The 21,369-nt window shown below is 57.5% G+C and overlaps 7 protein-coding genes across 7 annotated transcripts; 4 read left to right on the plus strand and 3 right to left on the minus strand.

Moving 5' to 3' along the window:
- The first annotated feature begins 1,253 nt into the window (after nucleotides 1-1,253).
- MYCTH_2298367 (uncharacterized protein) lies at nucleotides 1,254-3,605 on the plus strand. The gene is made up of 2 exons (XM_003660220.1): nucleotides 1,254-1,540; nucleotides 1,600-3,605. Exons 1-2 carry the CDS (start codon nucleotides 1,451-1,453, stop codon nucleotides 3,499-3,501), a joined length of 1,992 nt encoding a protein of 663 aa, XP_003660268.1. The 5' UTR covers nucleotides 1,254-1,450; the 3' UTR covers nucleotides 3,502-3,605.
- Nucleotides 3,606-4,890, minus strand: MYCTH_2298369 (uncharacterized protein). The gene has a single exon (XM_003660221.1). The coding sequence runs from the start codon at nucleotides 4,793-4,795 to the stop codon at nucleotides 3,710-3,712; it is 1,086 nt and encodes a 361-aa protein (XP_003660269.1). The 5' UTR covers nucleotides 4,796-4,890; the 3' UTR covers nucleotides 3,606-3,709.
- A 1,619-nt stretch (nucleotides 4,891-6,509) lies between these two features.
- On the plus strand, nucleotides 6,510-8,299 carry MYCTH_38558 (glycoside hydrolase family 30 protein; the record flags this gene model as incomplete). The annotated part of the gene is made up of 4 exons (XM_003660222.1): nucleotides 6,510-7,063; nucleotides 7,183-7,254; nucleotides 7,367-7,638; nucleotides 7,764-8,299. 4 exons carry the CDS (start codon nucleotides 6,510-6,512, stop codon nucleotides 8,297-8,299), a joined length of 1,434 nt encoding a protein of 477 aa, XP_003660270.1.
- Nucleotides 8,300-9,015: 716 nt separating this feature from the next.
- MYCTH_2123955 (uncharacterized protein) lies at nucleotides 9,016-9,668 on the minus strand (the record flags this gene model as incomplete). The annotated part of the gene is made up of 2 exons (XM_003660223.1): nucleotides 9,016-9,412; nucleotides 9,598-9,668. The coding sequence occupies 2 exons, from the start codon at nucleotides 9,666-9,668 to the stop codon at nucleotides 9,016-9,018; spliced, it is 468 nt and encodes a 155-aa protein (XP_003660271.1).
- Nucleotides 9,669-10,047: 379 nt separating this feature from the next.
- Nucleotides 10,048-11,080, minus strand: MYCTH_2298375 (uncharacterized protein). Its single transcript, XM_003660224.1, has 3 exons — nucleotides 10,718-11,080; nucleotides 10,479-10,641; nucleotides 10,048-10,396 (listed from the first exon to the last, which is right to left on the minus strand). Exons 1-3 carry the CDS (start codon nucleotides 10,949-10,951, stop codon nucleotides 10,305-10,307), a joined length of 489 nt encoding a protein of 162 aa, XP_003660272.1. The 5' UTR covers nucleotides 10,952-11,080; the 3' UTR covers nucleotides 10,048-10,304.
- A 1,676-nt stretch (nucleotides 11,081-12,756) lies between these two features.
- On the plus strand, nucleotides 12,757-14,183 carry MYCTH_2298376 (uncharacterized protein). The gene has a single exon (XM_003660225.1). The coding sequence runs from the start codon at nucleotides 13,081-13,083 to the stop codon at nucleotides 14,038-14,040; it is 960 nt and encodes a 319-aa protein (XP_003660273.1). The 5' UTR covers nucleotides 12,757-13,080; the 3' UTR covers nucleotides 14,041-14,183.
- Nucleotides 14,184-15,582: 1,399 nt separating this feature from the next.
- On the plus strand, nucleotides 15,583-20,816 carry MYCTH_2298378 (uncharacterized protein). The gene is made up of 2 exons (XM_003660226.1): nucleotides 15,583-15,752; nucleotides 15,824-20,816. Exon 2 carries the CDS (start codon nucleotides 16,310-16,312, stop codon nucleotides 20,570-20,572), a length of 4,263 nt encoding a protein of 1,420 aa, XP_003660274.1. The 5' UTR covers nucleotides 15,583-15,752; nucleotides 15,824-16,309; the 3' UTR covers nucleotides 20,573-20,816.
- Nucleotides 20,817-21,369: the final 553 nt, after the last annotated feature.

A 21,369-nucleotide genomic window follows, 5' to 3' on the forward strand; every position in this document is an offset into this window, starting at 1 on the left:
GCAGCCTCGCACAGAGCCCAACGTCGAGCAAGATGATGTTCAAAATCGCGGAATGCGGACTACTGAGAAGTGACGTTCAGGGAATGTGGGCTGACGGCGATGCTTGAAACAAACAATGAACCGTGTACCAGTTTGGTGGTTTGAAGTCTACCTGCTGGAACCCGTCGCCGGCGCCCGTCGGTGACGACTATGACTACGTTCGTTAGACCTTGAAAGAACAGCATCCACGACGAGCCATTCGCTCTGCACAGTATATTCTATTATAGTATGTGGCAGGTGAGCTTTCTGGTTCCCGCCAGCCTGCCTTTTTCCTCAGGGTTCTGCTAACCCACCAAGTCATCCCGTCCAGTCAAAGCAAACCATGTCGTCCACCCTGTTTGTCCGGCGCCGACAGCCATCTGCGACACGGATGCGAAATCCCCCCCTTGCAGGGTCCGGCCACGGCTTGCTTGTTTGCAATGGGCCCAGGTACGCCAACAGAGTGGGCTGCTCTGGAAATCTCTGCGAAGCAAAAACAGTCCGCTGCAAGCACCGCAGATAGTTGCGATGACGAGATCAGCTCCATGGGACGGGGTCCAACACGGGCTTGGGCGCCATGTCCCTGCACATCTCCACTCGTTCTTCTGATCTCGCCACTGGCCTCAGTGACGAGGTGCGCGAACGGCCGGTTCCGCGAGTAGCTTTCGTTATTAGACTCGGTCACGAGTCATTGCCGTCTTGGGCCCCACGGTTGATAATTCGGCCCTATGTTAAAGAGCAGGACCGTCTCTCTCGAGACACCGTCATCCTGCATCTCTGGCTCGTCAGGCATCGAGGCAAGCCGCTCCTACTACATGGCTACCACGCCTTGCTTGCTCCTTGTCATTCGGCGTAGCTATCTGGTCTGCTCAAACCTCTGTCCTTGGAAGACAGCTTCGCCATGACATCATGCATCATGATGCCCACAAGGTCGTATACGGACGACTCGCTGCCCACCATCAAGGACGACCTCAGCAGGCCCGGAAGCAACGGGTCCAGTCCGGTGCTTGTGACGCCAAATGCATACGACCGGCAATCGAGCAACCCGATCACGACGGCCTTGTCGCCGCCGCCGGCGGGCTTCAAGCATTCTAAGCCCCGGCGGCCGCAGTATCACCATCGACTGAGAAGCGAGCCGGGTCCGGCGCTGCATTCGAACCAAGCAGGCTCTCGCCAGTACACGCACTACAATCCGGACAGCCCAGCAGACAGCCCAGCAGACAGCCCAGCAGACAGCCCAGCAGACAGCCCAGCAGACAGCCCAGCAGACAGCCCAGCAGACAGTCGACCGTCCCCTGCGAGGACCTCAAGTCATGATGGGACCAGCAGAGTGGAGGACTCCCACTCGAGCCGCAGACTAGGCCCAGAGTTTAGAGGCTTTACCGTCAACGGCAGAGTCCTCCCGGACTTCTTTGAGCCTGCAGTTATCAAGATGGCCTTCTCTGACGAGACGACGGTGCGGAAGCTCCGTACGTTCGCTGAAATGAGGAACTGCGGGTCGGATGTCGACTTCCTGTTGAAGGTCGGTTCACAAATCCCATTGCAGCAAGACCTGATCCCACATACTAATCCGCCCCCAAGGTAGATGAATACTCCCGTGCCCTTAGAGATCTCACTTCTTCGATGAGTTACATCTCGGCAAACTTCACGGGCTTGACGGCAACAACTCCACTTGAACTCTCGTCTGAGGTGGCCGGCACCCTGAAGGCCGATATCAAGTACTGCGTGAGGTCGGCGCTACCAGCCCTTGAGAAGCTATATCAAGAAGCCAAGCTCGCGGCCGAGGAGCGGTTGTCTCATACCCTTTATCCCGAGTTTGTCAAGTACCAGCTGGCTCGGCCCTTGACCACGTCATTACTGGCAAACCGTTCCCCGACTGGAGAGATGGAGACTCTTTATCCGGGGCTTGGGGATGCCTTTTGCCTCACAGACCCGCTTCGTCCCAATAATCCAGTCATATTCGCGTCTGACGGGTTGCTCAACATGGCGGGTTATCACCGGAGGCAGCTCGTCGGGGAGAATTGCCGGCTCTTTCAGGGAATCGCTACCGACCCCGAGGCGGCGGGCCGGCTCGGCGAGGCGGTAGAGTCGGGGAGGGAAACCACCGAGCTAGTCTTAAATTACCGGCTCGACGGTACTCCCTACTGGAATCTCTTGTATATTTGTCCGTTGATGAGAAACGGAAGCGTGCGCTATTTCTTCGGCGCTCAAGTTTGTGTCTCAGAGAACATGGGATCCGACAAAAAGGACATCTTGGGCGTCCTGAACTTTGGCCGGCCCTCGGACGAACCAGCCGATCCGGTCACCGAATGGCCCACCTCGATATCTTGGCCGGCACGGCGGAGCTCTGACGCCTTTGAACCGAATCAGGAAGACGACAAGCAGAGCGACAAACCAATCTCCCGCCGACAGCGCTTCTTCCGTCGCTTCTATCGCAAAACGCCTCGGTCCCGTGCTTCCTCCAACTCCCGACACAGCACGGCCTCGGATCAGGCACCACCAGACAATGACAGTCCTCAGCCCGCCTCCCCCTCCCCGCGCTTGTACCCATCCCCGGCCAGCCAGCGGGCGGAAAGCTCCCACGCCCACCACTATCACCAAGTCGCCCAACCTCTAGACGAACACAGCAGTCCTTACTCGCGCTTCCTCGTCATGCGCTACCCACAAGAAACCGGCATTCGTTCCACCAGGCGGCAGCACGCGTGGCCGGACCGTAACAGCGCCAGACACCAGACGGACCCTGCCGCCGCCGTCCCGGACCACCTCCCCATCTCTTTCTGCTCCAGCCACGCCCTCTCGTTCCTCGGCATCCGGCCGCAGCTGGCAGCGCGGACAACCCACGAGCCGACCGCGTCGCTCCTCGACCGCGACGTCTTCTCTGTCCTGTCGTCGCACCTCCGCTCGCCGACGGCCCGCAACCGCGCCTTCAAGGCGAACGTGCTCGCGCAGCTGGCGCGCGGCGAGAGCGTGACGGCCGAGCTGATGGTTCCTGCTCCCGTCCCCCTTATCACCACCTCCGCAGTCGAGGGCTCCTCGTTCTCTTCGTCCGCCTCTTACTCCGCGGGAGCCGGCTCTGCGGGGGAAGGAATCGGGGCGGCGGCAGCAGCAGCAGCAGCAGCAGCAGCAGGAGGAGGAGGAGGGGGAGGAGGAAGCAAAAGAGGGAGCAAGTCGGGGAAGGGCGTCAAGACGACCGTGGCTGGTAACGGTGCCAGCTATTCGTCTGCGAACCCTGCTGTGCCTCCGCCGGCGTCGCCGCAGCATGCCGACGGGCCGTCTTCTTCTTCGGAAAGCTGGCCGCGGCTGAGCGGAACGCTGGACCGGGGCGCCGAGTTCCTCAACCATGTCCTCTTTTCCGGGGGCGGCGGCAAGACCACGACGGTGCTGAGGCGGGTGGTGAGCCGCTGGGTTCCGTTGAAGGACGAGGACGGACGGATTGGGTGGGTTGTGCTCGTGCTGGTCCCGGCTGATGGCGGGGGGTTGTGAAGAAGAAAGTATATTATATGAATGGATGGATGAATGAATGTTTGGATGGTTGGATGTGGTCATCGGACGTGAATGGGATGATGAGCTGCTCTTGCTCTACTATGTACAATATTTGGGAGGGACTTGCATGGGATGGATATCAATCCATTCAGAATATTACGTAGCTGGTCATGTAAGAAGGTTTTGTCGAAGTTTTGCTTATTACCTCTCAAAACTCTCTCGCCTCACCAATCGCGCAGACATCAAAAACACCCGTCTCGGGAATGCCGCTCGCCGCGAGTGCCTGCTTCAGCAGCTTCGGCGGCTCTTCGACATCTTCTATCGTCAGGGCCCAGGTGCCCCAGTGGATGCCCATGGCGCGCTTGCAGCGGGTCTCCTTGAAGATCTCGACGGCGTCGTAAGGGTTGGCGTGCATCCAGCTCCACATCCAGCGCGGCTTGTAGGCGCCGATGGGGATCAGGCCGAGGTCGAAGGGCCCGCGCAGGGCGCCGATCTGGGCGAACTGGGGGCAGCGCGGCAGCGAGTCGTACTCGGGCCCGTAGTCGTCCACGCCGGCCGGCAGCTTGGGCACCCGCCGGTAGCCCGTGTCGCCGCCGAACCAGACGGACTTGCCGCCCGACCTGACGGCCCACGACGCCCACAGGGTGTGGTTCTGGTCTCTGTGCGACCGTCCGGAGGCGTGCTGGCAGGGAAGGCAGGTGATGCGGGCCGAGATGGTCTCGGGATCGGTCTTGTCCGGGTCCGGGTCTTGGACGTGGGCGTCCTGCCTCCTCGTCAGGACGAGGTCGGCATCCTGCCACCAGTCCATCTCGGTCACGTTGTCGATGCCGCTGTCGCGGAACCACCGTTCCAGGCCGAGGCCGACGAAGAAGTGCGCGCCGGGGTTCCGGCGGGCGAGCTCCCGGACGCTGGTGTGCGAGAGGTGGTCGTAATGGGAATGGCTGATGACCACGGCGTCGACGGGGGGGAGGTCGGAGAGGGAGCACGGCGGCGGCGTGTACCGCTTGGGCCCGAGCCATTGCACCGGCGCACAGCGGTCCTCGAAGACCGGGTCGAACAAGACTCGCAGCCCGCTGGGGAACTCGACCAAGTAGCAGGCATGTCCGAGCCAGGTGGCGCGCAGGTTGGATAATCCAGCCCGCCTCTCCCTGAAGGCGGGCTTGACGGCCGGGATGTTGACGTTGGACGTGTCGGGGGTGGACCACTCGCCCGTGATCATGGACCTGCGAGGGAAGGTCAGCACAGCACGGAATGCAGCCCCAACCAAGGATGCGAAACATCGCCCCCCCTCCATTTTCCGTACCAGAAAATCCTGGCGGTCACGAGAATCACAGATCGAGGCGGATCACCGGCCGACGGATGGGGGTTGCGGAACTTGATGAGCTTCCCGTCGGAGCCCTTTACGTGATGCGTAGCCTGGCGGGCCTCATCGGGGACGTCGGCGGCCAGGTCCAGCTTCGAGACTGCACTTGAGTATACAGCCATGGACGCGGCGGCGGCGGCGGCGCTGGCGGCAGCGGTGGCAGCAGCAGCAGTGGAGACAGATAGGGCGGATGCGCGCAGAACGGTGCCGGTCGGCGGTTTCGGTCGCGATGCGAATAAGCGGCCGAGTCTTGCAGCAAGCCGTTCCATGTTCCATTGCAGGGCTGGCGGGCTCAGTCCTGTTTTAGGCTTATTATTATAGTATGTTCTTATTTGCTTTTTTCCCCCCTGCTCTTTTCTCCAAGAATTCTCTTACGATTTCAGAATCGGCATTCCGGTTGTGCCGAGCATCGAGGCCACGCCATCTTCGGTGCCTTCGTGGACAAGACCGGATCTAACGAAGCAGAAAAGACCCCGCTTAACTCCGGCTGCAGGGCCCGTTGTCGACGGGAACGCGCCGAGACCCAGCAGTCCCTGGGTTCGCGTCTGCGCGCCGTTAAATAAACGACAGAACTGTTTTTGGACCTGAGCCAAGCTTGTCCAGGGAAGCAACTGCAAGCCCCACCGGCCGAAAGGTCCCGCTAACCCGCTAACCCATCTTTTGGAGCAACGGTTCGGGTTGGGGTTGGGATTCACCTTTCCTCCAAGCTTGGCTCTGAGCTTCACGCCTTCCCGCAACTGGCCTGGCCAACTGTTGACTTCTACCGCCCGTGGTTTCCTGTTATACACAGCCACGCAGCCCAGGTGAGGTTAACTCTTAGCATCCTCGCGAGGCCTGAACTGGAGGGTGTCGCATCACCACACCATCCCCGTCAGGTCATGGACTGTCGTACCACACGCGTATCCCGGACAGTGTTTCGTTCGATACGACTCGAAGGGCGCAATTTGGGGTTCCGAGGGGCGGATGAAGGGAGAACCAAACCCACCAGTTTCTGTGACAAAAAAGAAGAGAAAAAAAGTGGAAGGACAGGAAGAAGAGAGAAACTGGCGCCAGAGTGCCAGCGCAGGCTCTGGCGTCTGATAGGTGCAAAAATAAGGACGGCTTCCAATCCGCAGACAATAACTAATATATCCGGGTTGCACCGCCGGCATTCTCACAAACAGCCTCGTCGACGCGCCCCGGATGCCAAAAACGCCCATGGCAATATGCCGTTCCACTCACGGGGCGCCCCTTCGGACATTTAACCGTGCCCGCTACCCATCCGCCGGGCCAGACCGTGGGGTAGCCTGCATTACTGGCAACTCTTTCAATATGCGCAACCTCCGACTCAGACTCTCAGGACACTGTTTTAGTGCCGGGCCATGCCCACTTGCGCCTCAATCCAAAGTATAACTCATTACCGCATACGCAGGAGAGGAGGGATGAGTTCGGAAACATCGAGCTCTTGGCGAACTGGTTGTCTTGTGCAATAATACTATACCTCGGGGTCTTCTCCAACCTGCTGGGCTCGTCATTGTGCTGTTGTTTTGTGTTTGTCCGCAACAAGCATTCCCCAGAGCACCGACCCGTGAAAGGCGTGGTTGGCACTCCGCAAGTCCCTTTTCTTTGCTGAGCGAGCTTCATCCGACAGCCCACCACCCCCGCAATGTATTCTCTGCTCATTGCCCTCCTCTGCGCCGGCACTGCCGTCGACGCCCAGGCTCTCCAGCAGCGACAGGCCGGGACAACTCTCACCGTCGACCTGTCCACGACGTACCAGAGGATCGACGGGTTCGGTACCTCGGAGGCCTTCCAGCGCGCGGTGCAGATGAGCAGGCTGCCCGAGGAAGGACAGCGGCGCGCTCTCGACGTCCTGTTTAGTACCACCAACGGCGCCGGGCTCTCCATCCTTCGCAACGGCATCGGGTCCTCACCCGACATGAGCTCCGACCACATGGTCTCGATCGCGCCCAAGAGCCCCGGCTCGCCCAACAACCCGCTGATCTACTCCTGGGACGGCTCCGACAACAAGCAGCTGTGGGTGTCGCAAGAAGCCGTTCACACGTACGGCGTCAAGACCATCTACGCCGACGCCTGGAGCGCCCCGGGATACATGAAGACCAACGGCAACGACGCCAACGGCGGCACCCTGTGCGGCCTCAGCGGTGCCCAGTGCGCGAGCGGCGACTGGAGGCAGGCATATGCCGACTACCTCACCAAGTGAGTAGGACCTCCACCTTCTCCAACCCCCCCCCCCCCCAGCTGAGATCTTCGGTTTGTCCGGCCAAGGCAGCGGCAGAAGGAAACGAAAAGAAAAGAAGCTAATAGTGGAATTCCAGATACGTCGAGTTTTATCAGGAGTCCAACGTGACGGTTACCCACCTCGGCTTCATCAACGAGCCAGAACTGACGTACGTCCCCCCTCCCCTCAATCTCTTTCTTCTTCCCCCCATATCGACCACGCATCTCTCGGTTCACTACTGACCACACACAATTTCTCCCTCAATCTTTCTTGTGTAACAGAACGAGCTACGCCTCGATGCGCTTCTCCGCCTCCCAGGCAGCCGAGTTCATCCGCATCCTGTACCCGACCATCCAGAAGTCCAACCTTACCTATAAGCCGACCATCGCCTGCTGCGACGCTGAGGGCTGGAACTCGCAGGCTGGCATGCTGGGTGCCCTGAGCTCCGTCAACTCCATGTTTGGCCTCGTCACGGCGCACGCCTACACCTCGCAGCCGGGCTTCTCCATGAACACGCCACACCCGGTCTGGATGACCGAGGCCGCCGATCTGCGTAAGACATCCCTCTTTCTTTTCTCATCTTCCTTCTTATCTTTCTTTCTTTCTTTCTTTCCTTTTTTCCCCTCTTCGTCTTTCTTTCCAGAAGAAAAGCTGACATGCCATGTCGGAAAAAAAAAGAGGGAGCGTGGACCTCGGCGTGGTACTCGTACGGCGGCGCGGGCGAGGGCTGGACGTGGGCCAACAACGTGTACAACGCCATCGTCAACGGCAATGCGTCGGCCTACCTGTACTGGATCGGCGCGCAGACGGGCAACACCAACAGCCACATGGTCCACATCGACGCCAACGCCGGCACCGTCGAGCCCAGCAAGCGGCTGTGGGCGCTGGGCCAGTGGAGCCGCTTCGTGCGCCCCGGCGCCCGCCGTGTCGCCGTCTCGGGCGCCTCCGGCAGCCTGCGCACCGCCGCCTTCCGCAACGAGGACGGTTCCGTCGCCGTCGTCGTCATCAACAGCGGCGGCGACGCCGCCGTCAACGTCAGGCTCGCCTCGTCCTCGTCGGCCGATCAGCAACCCGCCTCGGCCAAGGCCTGGGCCACCGACAACTCGAGGGCCATCGAAGAGATCCAGGCCAGCTTCGCCGACGGCGTCGCCACCGTCAACGTTCCCTCGAGGTCCATGACCACGGTGGTGCTGTATCCGGCGGCCGACGCGTGATGTCCGTCGGCATGCAGACCCCGGCTGTCTTTGTACATACATACACACCGTGTGCTCTGTGTGCTGTTCAGGGGCTCGTCAAGCACCCATCGTGCATCTAGACAAGCTATCTATTTGCCTAAGTGGTAGCTCGGTGGCCCAATCAACCATCTTTGGTACATTGAGGAACGCCGTGGCCTTGGATCCCATTTTCTCCAACCAGCCTTCCCAATTCTTCACGGTGCCACGATTATTTATGTGTTCAGCTCACAGCCGCACTTCGACCACCTTAACCCCCCCCCCCCCCCCAAAAAAAAAAAAGACGAAAAACCCATACCTGTTGACTGAGTGGAAGAGAACAATCGCATCGAGGAGAGAACACACCTTCAGCCCAGTGATAATCGCATCCTGACACCATTAAAGCCTGCCACGTGGATATCTGAATACGTCTAGCAATACTAGGAGCACAAGCGGCAGTAGGATGTGAGAAGAGAAGAAGATATATCACGGAGGAGAGTGATGGGAATAGCATGGCCCTTGAGGACGATATCTGTGATGGACTCTCTCTCTCTCTCTCTCTCTCTCTCAACGGCGAACCCTCTCGTTCGGCTAAACCTGCTTGAGAGTACCTCCACGACTGCTGCTAATTTACCCTCCCAAACGAACAAAGCAACCAGCTAACATATTCAGCCTGAAAATTAATTTAACCCGCCAAAACACCGCAAAAAAAAAAAAAATCAAGGCGCGAGTCGCAACGGTAGCCCGCCCGCCATCTGCACCACCACCCGAGAACCACCGACGACACCAGCAGTAATAGTCGAAATAGCAGCAGCAGCAGCGGGGAGGGACGCCGGCGCCGAGCACCACGTCACGGTCCCGCCGCCGGGCAGCGCCGCGGTCGTGACCGTCGTCTGCCGGGTCTGCCGGGTCGGCACCGCGACGCCGAAGCAGATTGCTGGAGGGAGGAGGGCCGAGGCGGGGTGAGGAGACGACGGCGGCAGTGACGGAGGGGAAGAAGAAGAAGAATAAGGGTAGGCGGCGCCGCCGACGTAATACGTTATGCCCCCAGTGGTTGGGAGGATGACCGGGGAGGGAGGCGGCGGTGGAGTATTAGGGGGCACCTTTGCCTGGGATCTGTGAAAAACAAAAAAAAGGGGGGAGTAACGGTTAGTAAATAAATCGATAATTAAGCATCATGTCAGCTTGGTTCGACGGTCGTTAATTAGGTGAAGTTGTTTCCATTCTCAGGAGCACTGGGTTTCAAATCCGCAAAAACAAGACTTGTTAATTAACTATGCGGAAGGGCCTTGGTTGCTTACCCAGAGTACGTGGTTACCTGGGGAGCGAAAATGCTGGTTGTAGCCGGAGTGTAGAGAATGTAAGACGACATCTTGATGATGAAACCTAATTAGGTCGGTTGGCCGGTTGGGCTAGGTGATTAATAAATACGGTGATGATGTTTGCAGCCGAACGTTGGATTCTTTAATAATCGGTCGGTCGATGGTCGAAGTTGCCTTCGCGAACGTTCGAAATCAAGTGAAGCTGAACGAGGACCCTCAATAACAGCTCGAGGAAGGTGGGTGCCCATTGTTTAATTAAAGGTGCTTTATTAGTGCCGGATTTTAGCAACGTAGGCACGAGGTCACGCTTTCATCTGATGGATTTTGGCCACGGACTTGGATTCGACTACCTCACTTAATTACTAATTATTAATTATCTGTTCAAATGGTTGGATTTCAAGATGAGACTGTAACGGAACCTAAGAGGAATTCATATTGATGAGGTTCCAACAGCTCAGCCCTTAGAGACTGCGCCCTGAAACTGTTCCACGCTTCGTTTTGACTCTAGGAAAACTTTGTCGGTTTCACATCACGACATCAGTTCCGCGGCGCGTGCTCATTCAATAATTAGCAATAACATCTGTTAATTCACATGCTGACAAAGGTAAACGACTCTGGGGCTATTATTGTTCTCCGCGTTCTGGTCAAGTTCAACCACCAGAGCATCCGGTAACCTGAACGTGGTTTTACTTTGTATGTTCCTTAGCCATCTTAGCCGCTGCCGATGCGAGACCCTTCAATGCATCGCGGCGCTTGTACTTCGCATCCTCGATGACGCCTACGCCAGAAGTTAATTAATTAATCTTACTCCAAGAGATGCCAAGAGTTCCGTAGCTTCTAAGCAGAGATTGGGAACTCACTAATGTCAGCATCGCTAGAGAACTTGGATGTCCAGCGGACAAATGTCGAGTCCGCCAACTCGCCCGAGGTGACGGCCCAGCAGCGGATCGTGCTCACGACGCTCGAGTACGGCAGTTCGGGCTCGGTACTGATGACGCTGTACGTGATGAAATGCTCCAGGTTCTATGTCCCGTCAGTGCGCCCGTCCACCCATCTTTCTTCCTTTTTTCCTTCACCCAACCCCAGGCAAGATACTCACGCTGTGCTCGTCCTGCTTCACCTCGACGACGCTACCGTCCTTGAAGGTCCACCTGACTACATCTGTCTCGCCGCTGGTGCCCTTGACATGCTCGGCCTTTGAGATGGCGGGCCAGAACTTGTCGAACTCGGGCAGCTTGATGAAGTGCCAGACGTGAGAGAGCGGAGCTCGAATGACGGCGCTCTCAATCACCTCATTCGTAGTTACGATGCCTTTCGCGCCGGAAGCGGACATGGTTGAGCAGCAAGTGGCGCGTTCTTCGGAATGATGATGCTTGGTGTTATGGATCGCGGATTGCCTTGCCGTTCGATGATCGTAGAACGGTGACGTTAATAGACAAGTCGAATAATGCCTTGAGTGCTACTACTAGCTAAGTTCGCGCATCTACGAAATTTATCAATTCATAATCTGCATGGTGGATGGCATTCCACCAATGCGATACTCGCTCCTTCCTTCAACGATGCATGCTCCCCTTCCCTACGTCATTTGACAGTCATGACATCGGTGGGGTCTCTTTCCAGCAGAAGACAGCACCTAGTTGGGACGACAACCTATGGCTAGCTAAACGGGTATTATAACGGAAGCTTAAGTAGCGGGGGGTAGCATTGCTTCTGCTCTCGAAGTCAGGTGGAGGGACGACAGGACCAACCATCACTGGTCTAATCCTTGCTCATTGGCGCGGCAGAAGCCACAAGCAACAACTCGGACGAGGCTCGAGACGAGAACAAGCTCAAATGAACCGGAAGAGAGGTGCACAGTTTACACATATACACTCCTCTCAATCCAGTAATTTCAGGAACGTGATGGTTAATCCACCTACGCAGGAGCCGGAAAAGGGTTTATGTCGGGCCTTTGGAGGGGGGCAAAAGACTCGAGTGTAGTGTAGGCTGATCATCATTAAGGTGCACCGCTTCCGATTTCGCCCCCACAATCTCCGCGGACTTCACCGCCCGGTTTCCGGGGCTCGTGTCTTAACACTTGCGAGTTGGTGCATGCCCCTGGGGCAAAATCGCTGTGGACGGCATCCAAATAAAAAACAGAGGGTACTCCATACATTGTGCTTTTACCTAGCAGCTGATGAAAAGCGTCAAGCACAGAGCAAGCCCATGGACCACGGATCATGCCGTACTGGTAATACAAATGCCGAAAATCGCGCTGAGAAAGGTTGTTGTTTCCAAAAATAGACAGGTTTCGACAGTCAGTGTGGCCAGAGAGGCGTGGTGGGCTTTGTGGCTTGCAGTCAAGTTCGGCTGTGTTCTCCACTAGGAACACAAGGGGGTTCCGAGCGCGCGGGGGCTGAACGTTCCTCGAAGTTCACTAGCTAAGGTAGGTGCCTACCTAGGTATGTAGTGTATGTATGTATGTACGGTCCGTACATACTTACTTGCGCATACCTTACCTGCTCACGAATACACCAAGCAATGTATGGATGGTATGCACGTCACGGTCCGCTGGTAAATCGACCGCGGGCTGGATTGGTCCAATTCCGCGTGCATACAGAGCATCTAGACACTATTTTGTCCATCAAGATGCTCGATAAAGATGGACGGCCAACAAAACCGAAAGTTCAGCCACGCCAACTTGCCCAAGTCTGGGGAAAGCGCTCGAGTGTTGGCAGGCACCGAAATATCGGCCCCTGCCCACCTAAACGTAGCGTCGAGAGTGGAGTTGGCCGACGGCACGACAGGGGTTGACATCCCCAGACATCCCCCTCCAGTCTCCCCCTCCAGTGTGCGGGATTGGGTGTTACATACATCCACTACTGTTGAGACTGGGGTCCATATGTGGTTAATTCTCTCAAGATGAAGACGAGATGGCAACCAACAAGTTCACACCTACCCCTACCCTGGACTCGTGGATCTTCGCACATACTCCGTACCCCTCTCAGTTGAACCATGCCTAGGACCTTGCAACGTAATTGGATGAATAGAAGGAATGCATTAGGCTTCGCCGGGATCGAAATTGGGAGGGCGGTTTTGCGCGACTGCGGTGAGCTGTCAGACGAGTTGGACCCACAGAATGGGCTCAGCCTCCAGGCGCTGGGGAGCTGCTGATTGCAAACACATGCAGGAACTTTTAGCCGACCTTTGTCGCCAGCCTGAGTGCTGGCTGAAGTTGTGTTTTCCCTTCTCTTCGGTCTTTTTGGTTCTTTTCCCAACTTGTTTGAAGCGGATCCGACCAACCTCGTCTGAGACCTCGATCAAGTGAAAGCCAGCCTCGAGGGCGGGGGCCAAACGTGGCATGCCACACACCCAATCTGGCGGGAGCTCTGCGAGACTTTCTCTTTGACAAGCTTGAAGAACGCAGGCTGCGCGTGCCATCGTCACTGCCACATCGAAACCGAGTGGGAGTTACTTCTCTCCATGGCCTGCCTCAGGACCTTACGCGCCTTCCCGGCAGCGCTTATAGCGCTGACCCTCGCCTCTGCGGTGCGAGCTCAGGCTGACGGCGTAGTCGACTTTGGATTCTACCCAGAAGGAGCGCAAGATTGTCTCTATAGCGCCGCTGATAGCTCCCGATGCGAGTCGAAGACGGTGGAAGCGACCAATGCGTGTTTCTGCCGAAATGGCGGGGACTTCATCACAACGGCTGCAGCCTGCATCGGCCGGTCATCTCGCGACGATCTGAGAACCACGTACCGGACAATGCGAGAAGCTTGTGGCAACTCGGAGACGCCCATCACCATCACTGAAGACGAGTTCATGGAGGCTGCGGACGATTCCGGCCCGACGACAACACAGAGCTCGAGTACGGCAACTTCGAGCACAACCAGCACGGCCACAACAACATCAACATCAACACCCCCGCCGGATGACAAGGAAGATGAAGGAAGCTCCGGACTATCCACAGCTGCTCTGGCGGGCATAATTGTCGGTGCCATTCCAGCACTCGGGCTGCTCGGCGCATTGGCGTTCATTGTGCTCAGACGGAGGAAAAAAATGGGAGAAGAGTTGCATCCCATGCTGCCGCAGCAAGCGCACCACTCGATGGCGTTCTCGGCAAGCGACGCGACGACCGCATACTACAGCAGTCCTCCGCCAGACTCGGAGGCGTGGCCGAAGAAGGACTGGGGAGCATCGCCCGACCCACGGAGCAGCGTACGGGCCAGCGGTTTCAACTGGGAGTCGCCGTCCCATCTCGCATATCCCGCCGCAGCGCTGGCGCCGTCACCCCCCTTGCAGATCCAGGAACTGGACGGGCGACAGCATTTCCCGCCGGGTTCAACTGAGGCGCCAGTCGAGATGGGGGGCTCGCCAGTTACGACGTCGCCACCACCTTCTCGAGCCGGCCAGTACCAGCCATATAACCCTGGGCATCAATGATTCCGGGCCAGGACCAGGCCAAGCATAGTGTAAAAAAAATCGATATGCGGCGTGGTCGCTCCGCTAGGTCGCAGTGAGGAAGCGGCGGTGAGACAGATGCGAAACCCGGGCCTCTCCAATGGATTTGTTTGTACGAGCTATGACGGCGGCGGCGTCTTGATTGTACGGAGTACAGGATGGTACATACCAGTGCGCAGGTGGCGGGATGGTCGACATTCAAGGCGGTCAACCCACGGCGCCTCACCGAGTTGGCGGTTGGCTTTTTTTTCCCGTGCAGCGTGGGGTTTTAGATTTCTTGGTTACGAGGACGGTGACTGGCTGGCGCTTGGTCGAGAACTGATCGGGACGCTTGGGTGCATGCAGAGCTTCTGGGAGTTCTGATTTGAATTGTATACCCTGATTTGACCGTCAACAACTGGAATAACCCGCCGGCAGATGCGGGGCCTCGCTGAGATGGCACGCAAACCTGCAGCATGCAGCACTGCATGTATGCAATCTGCCATCTGAGGAGCATTCAAGAGGGACAAAGAAGAATATCTGATGCGATTTGCATCGGTCAAAGTTGAAATCGTACGAGTAATTTATGTGTGTCTTAGGCGGTACTCGTAAATGCGAGGTACTGTAATGTGCCTACTCGATATCCGGTTAGCTCCACTCCAAGTGGCCGTAGTACCTGCCGAGTAGGGAACGAATGTATGTACGGAGTAGGTACAGTACCTCCGCAAGGTAACCGTACCTGCCTCTATTTCCATACCGCTTTAGATACGGTACCTTTGCCTTCCTCGTCATGTAATATCTGCACAATACATACATGGAGTGCCCTTGCTGGTTGCACCTCGACGACCAGACGGGCAATTACGCTTTATCTCGGGTATACTCTGTACCTTCAGCAGATACATGGAGGCAGGCACCCTGATGGCCTGATCAGCCCTGAGGCTTCTGTATTCCCGCTGGTGCGGCGCCGGTGGATCTCTCCCCATCTTGCCGTGGAGTTGATCGTTTGTTGGATCCACGCGTAAGACCCAACCCTATCTGCACACCCAAGTTGGTCATCGGGTATATCTCCCGAAACACCCGCATTTCGACATCTCGGCCCCTCGCCTGCATACCTACGATCCAAAGACTGCCGGCTTCAGGACCAACCCGCGCTAGCCGCCCACGACCGATAAATGTGCATTGGAAGAGTCGTGCTACCTCCGGATAGTTTGAGGTTGGTTGCTGCAGGTTGCACGGCACCTGCCATCATCCATTGCCCTCAGGTATTCTTTGCTTTGACCTTCTCTGTATGGCCTCATGCTCTTTCCCAGTTGCACGCACACGCAGGACTGTCGGTGAAGACGGAGATTTGACAACAGTCCCTGAAGGTTTTCCTCCCCCCGCTCCGCCGCTCTTTTTCCTCCGATCGCGGGTGCACATCCCGGACAGGTAACGCTTGGCGGGTCTCAGCGTTGTCCACCTCTCCCTGTTTACAGTCTTATACCTCCCTGTCAAATGTCCCTTGCATAGATTCCGCTCCCCCCCACCCCCTCCTCGTCCTCTCCTTTTCTCTCTCTTTGTCTTTTTTCTTTTTCTTTTTCTTTTGGCAACTGGCACCCAGGCGCCGGCCGGTTCAACCATCACAATAAGCCCATCGCCTCATGGCTGCCATCTCTCCTGTTCCCGGATGGCGGGATACGTTATGGCCCTGTTATAGCTGCTGCAGGAAGATCTGGGTAAGTTGGAATTGCGCCAAACCCTCTGCAACCCTTCCGCCCGTCACGCGCGCTAACACGTGCGCCCGCAGATACCTTCCCTCGGACAGTTTAATCCACAATGTTTGGGCGTAATTGGCCACATCCCTCTTTGGGCTGCTGTCCTGACGGTGACGTTTCGCTACGGGCTCCGCCCTGCGTGGTCCGCCTACCGACCCATCTGGCTGCGCAGGTTCGCAGCTGAGAAACATGTGCTGCCGTCCAGCGTGCCGGACCAGGAGTCTGGCACAAGCGGTTCCTTCCGCAAATCCTGGACCGCTTGGAATGGGGCTCTTCTGTTTCTGAATCTTGCTGCCGCGTTTCTGGGCGTCGGTGGCGCTTTGGCCTGGCCAGAGCATGCTCACTTATCGCTGATCCCCGTTGTCCCTAGCGTGAGTTTGCCCGTATCAGAGCAAATCTCCCCGGCCGCGCTGATCCTGGTTGTACAGATCATGTCGGTTATCGTGCTCGCAGTTGAGCGTCCCAGAACCACCCCGGGATCTGTCTTCATCATCAACGGTATTCTTCTCCTCGCTATGATGGCGATCTTGGCGCTGGTGCCCGGTGCATTCCCCGCTGTCTGGCTCCGCACCCTGGCATGGATAGCCGGCGTTGGCCTGCCCCTGGCCTCCGTTGTGGTGATGCTCAACATGCCCCTGAGAGACCCACTGCTGGATAGCACCGGAATCGGAAAGCCGTTCGCTGAGCCCACTGCCGCCCTCCGAAGCCCCGAGGACATCATCACCTTGTGGCAGTGGATGACAGTGTCGTGGATGGGACCTCTCATTAAGATTGGCTACCAAAGACAGCTCGAGGAAGAAGACATCTGGTCCCTTCCGTATGAGTATCAGCACAGTAGACTTCATATCCTCTTCCGAGAACTTCCAGGCACCGTCTTGGCTAGGCTGCTCAAGGCCAACGGTCTGGATCTCGTCATAACTACAGCCCTTGGCATCCTCCAAACTTTTCTCGAGTCAGCGGAGCCCGTCCTGCTCAAGCAGCTGCTAGCGGCGTTGACCGCTACTGAGCCAAATGTTCGCGCCGCTACGGTGTACGCCGGGATCACCCTGTTGTCGAGGTTGATCAAGATGCAACTGGGCGTGTTCAACCTTTGGTATAGTCGACACACCTATGAAAGGGCACGGGGCGTGCTCATTACCATGATCCACGAGAAAACGCTAAGGAGGAAGGCCTACACGTTTCCCAGCAGCCACGAGCTTCCTCCGAGCCAGGCTGGGGAGCAGCAACAAGAGCCCTTCTCTCCCACACCCGGCATTTCCACCTCGACGACCCTCACGGACGAAGAGGCTAGCATCAACGACAATGACGGCGGCGACGGGCGCTCCACCAGCTCACAAACTTCCAAGTTCCAAAAACTCAAATCCTTCGTCCATCACGGCTACACCAAGCTCAAACCGCGGCATCCACCTCCAAAGCCTGACCCCGCCACCTTCACTCCGGCCTCAACGGGCAAAGTTCTTAACCTCCTCCGGAACGACGCGTATGAGATTGCCCAACGCTTCTGGGACGCTCCCTCCATCACCACCACGCCTCTCAGCCTGATCTTTTCGCTCATTCTCATTTGGCGCATTCTTGGCCCCGCCTGCCTCATCGGACTTTTGGTCCTACTCGCCGGCATGGCCGCCAATGTCTTCCTCATGCGTCTCTTGCTCGGCATTGAGCGCGTCCGCCGCGAGCTCACCGACACCAAACTGCAGCGCACCAGCCAGTTCGTCGAGGCTATCCGCCACCTGCGTTGGTACGACTGGCAAGGCGCCTGGCTCGACACCATCATGGCCAGCCGCCGGGATGAGCTGCGCAAGAGGGTCCACAGCAGCGTCGTCCTCAAGGCCATTGCCCTCGTCAACACACTGGCGGCCTACCTGTTCCCCGTCGCCGGCTTCTGGGCATTCACCGTTGTCAGCGGGCGGCGGCTGACCGTAGACGTTGCGTTCCCGGCGCTTGACTTGTTCACCATGTTGCAGACGAGCTTGAGGGAGCTGCCGGACTTGATAACGATCCTTTTGAGCAGCCGTGTCGCTCTGGGCAGGGTAGAGGCGTTTATGCGGGAGCCGGAAAAGGAGGATTTGGTGATGGATGGGGATGGCGTCGGGAACGGTGCGGTAGGAGAGGCGATGGTGGGCCCGCCGGAGGGAGAGCCCGAGATCGTACTGACGGACGCCTCTTTCTCGTGGCCTGGATCTGCGAAGAAGGTGCTGAGGGATGTGTCCGTCACCTGCGGGCCGGGCTTGACGGTGGTCTGCGGCAAGGTTGGGATCGGCAAGACGGCGCTGCTGCAGGCGATGCTGGGAGAGCTGGACCAGCACGGCGGCGAGCGGACCGTGCCGGCCGAGATGATCGGGTACTGCGCCCAGACGCCCTGGCTTGAGAGCATGAGCATTCGACAGAACATTCTCCTCTCGGCGGTCTACGACAAGGCCCGGTTCGAGCAGGTCATCGATGCGTGCTGTCTGCGGGACGACCTCAATATGTTCCGAAGCAAGGATCTCACTCTGATTGGGGAGAACGGCGTCGGGCTGTCGGGAGGTCAGCGGGCGCGCGTGGCACTGGCCAGGGCCATTTACAGCCAGGCGCGCATCTTGTTGCTCGACGACCCCATCGCGGCCTTGGATCACCATACGGCTAGCGCCATCGTGCGGAACCTCTTTGGGTCGAAGAATTCGTCTCTTACGGCCGGCCGGCTCGTCATTTTTGTCACCCATCGAGTGGACATCATCATGCCATATGCAGACGAGGTCATTGAGGTTGGCCGGGGAGGCCGGGTGCATACTTTCGACAAGGAGGAACTGCGAAAGCACGGGGAGGAGCTGGAGTACCTGGCCGAGCTTGCCAATGCTGCGGCTGCCCCCGGTAACGACAGTGCGGCGGCTTGCGAGGAAGAGGAGCCGATTCCGGACAAGTTTATCGAGGACGAGCGGCGTGTACAAGGAGGCGTCATGGCCTCGGTGTATTGGCAGTATGTCAAGGCTGGGAAGCTCCGCTGGTGGGCCACCATGATCGGCTTCTTTGCCTTGTTTCGCTTCTTTGCAGTGGCATACAACTGGTTTCTCAAGGAATGGGGCGAGCAGTACCAGAAAACGTCCCTTGGGTCCATCTACAGCATCGAAGTTGCTGGTCTCGGGAGCGACGTGGAGAGCTTGGGAGTGCATAACCTCGCTCAAACCCTCAACAAATCGTCGGCGAGCCACTGGCTCGAGTTTGGACGTTGGCTGCCACCACCCGGCGAAGATGTCCGCCCGTGGCTCCTTGGGTTCCTTGTCCTGTCTCTAGCTCAGGTGCTGGTCCAGACTTGCTCGGACGCGGCACTTGTAGTCATTGTCTACAAGGCCGGCAAGAATCTGTTTGAAAGGGCCATGGGACGAGTGGCCAACGCTACCTTCCGCTTCTACGACGTCACGCCAGTCGGTCGGCTGATGAACAGGCTAACATCGGACATGGGAACCGTCGACGGACAGATCGCACAGCAGCTGGTCATGGTGGCCTGGTACTCGGTCGCCTGGCTGTCCTCGATGATCGTTATAGCCGGGGCGACGCCGACCTTTTTGGTTATGAGCGGCGCCATGACCGTCACGTTTGTTATGATCTTCAACCGCTTCCTACCGGCTTCCCAGTCCCTCCGCCGGCTGGAGACAGTGTATCTGTCACCGCTGTTCTCCAACTTTGGCACCCTTGTCGAAGGACTGACCACCGTGCGTGCCTTCCGGTCCGAGCCGCACTTTCAGAACCGCATCATTACGAACGCAGATGCCTTTCAGAAGATGGACCACATGTACTGGTGCCTTCAGACATGGCTACAGTTCCGCTTCGACCTGCTGTCGGCAGTCAGCTCCTTCACCTTGGCCTTGACGGCCATCCTCTCAGGTCTCTCGAGTGGGACCGTCGGCTTTGTGCTGGCCTCAGCCTCTAGCTTTGTCCAATCCACCCACCAGCTCTGCCGTCGCTACGGCGAGATGCAAATGCAGTTCGTCAGTGTCGAGCGCGTCGTGGAGCTCCTCGACCTCGACCAGGAACCACAAGGGCCTGTGAAGCCGCCGGCCTCGTGGCCGCACTACGGCGACGACATCGTGTTCGACAACGTCACCCTCCGCTACGCGCCCACTCTGAACCCCGTGCTCAAGAACCTTACCTTTACAATCCCCGGGGGCGCAAACGTAGCCGTGACGGGGCGTACCGGCTCCGGAAAGAGCACGCTCGCGCTCAGCCTGCTCGGCACACTTCACGCCGACGCAGAAACGGGCGGCAGCATCCGCATTGGCGCGATCGACCTCGCAACCGTCGATAAGCACGCCCTCCGTCACAACATCACCTTTGTCGCGCAGGACCCGGTGCTGTTCCCGGGCACGCTGCGCGACAACCTTGACCCGCTGGGGGAGAGCGACGAGGCAGAGAGAGCTGACGTGCTCCGCCGCGTGCTAGGGGGTCCATGCGGGTCGGAAAGCAACAGCGGCAGCTTCACGCTCGACAGCCGCGTCGACGGCGGCGGCAAGAACCTATCGCAGGGCCAGCGGCAACTGATTGGGTTGGGCCGTGCGATCCTTCGGCGGAGCCCTGTCGTCATCATGGACGAGGCGACGGCGTCCATCGACGGCGAGACGGCAGCGTATATACAGCAGCTACTGCGGGAGGAGCTCAAGCATAGCACAGTAATCACGATTGCGCACAAGGCGGAGGCGGTGAAGGACTGCGATTTTGAGATCGTCTTGGACCAGGGGCAGGTCTTGAGGGCTGGGCCGAGAGGCTCAAGGTTGTTGCAGCAGCAGCAGCAGCAGCGGGTCGCATGAGGTTGCACGTGGTTATGGCTTTTCAAAATGGGAATGGTTGTTTTCTGGCAAAGTAGCGGTTCAAGAGTAGGCATAGACAACAAGGGCGTTATTAATACGCAAGGGTATTTGGGCAGCGTTACTTCGTACATACAACAAGAGAACTTTTGATTGAATTTGAATCGAGTGTATAATTTACTTAACTCTTAATTTTATCCGTAGCTTGGCGGGAAAGGGTAAGATGAAGTGTGCTGATGACTAAACGACGACACAAAGGGCGCCCAGATATCATCTAATGTGAGATAGTTGAGGTGTTCTCAGCTTGCCCCATAATTCAGATCATGACATTATTCCATCTCTCGCTTCAAGCCACATAATCAGGGGAGCTCGAATCTAGATCGCTCGCCAACCGACGATGATCAAGCGATCAATCAAGGAATGACGACGACACGAGGACACCTCTTCCTCATCCAGTGAACATTGGTACTGTCCACATATTATTTACATGCATCTTAAGTATCCTGACAACGTAACTAGGTATTAGTAGAGGACTGGTACAGCCCAACAATTTCAAATCTCCTGCCCCAGCAGGTTAAACCCCGACATAGCGTTCTCCGCATCTACAATGCTTTAACTGTTTGCTGGATGCGAATCGTCCTTTTGAATGCTCACCATCCTCCATGCCGGGTGGCTGTCCTATTTGCTTTCGAGAACGAGCTTGAGCCGTCACCGAGCCGAACACACACTCTGTTGGTTCATTTCTATCCTTTTTTCCCTTTGTTCCTTCGAAGATGAGGTGCTGAGGCCTGTTGAGTCTT

Source organism: Thermothelomyces thermophilus, chromosome 1 (genome assembly GCF_000226095.1).
Source record: "Thermothelomyces thermophilus ATCC 42464 chromosome 1, complete sequence".
Taxonomy (NCBI): domain Eukaryota; kingdom Fungi; phylum Ascomycota; class Sordariomycetes; order Sordariales; family Chaetomiaceae; genus Thermothelomyces; species Thermothelomyces thermophilus.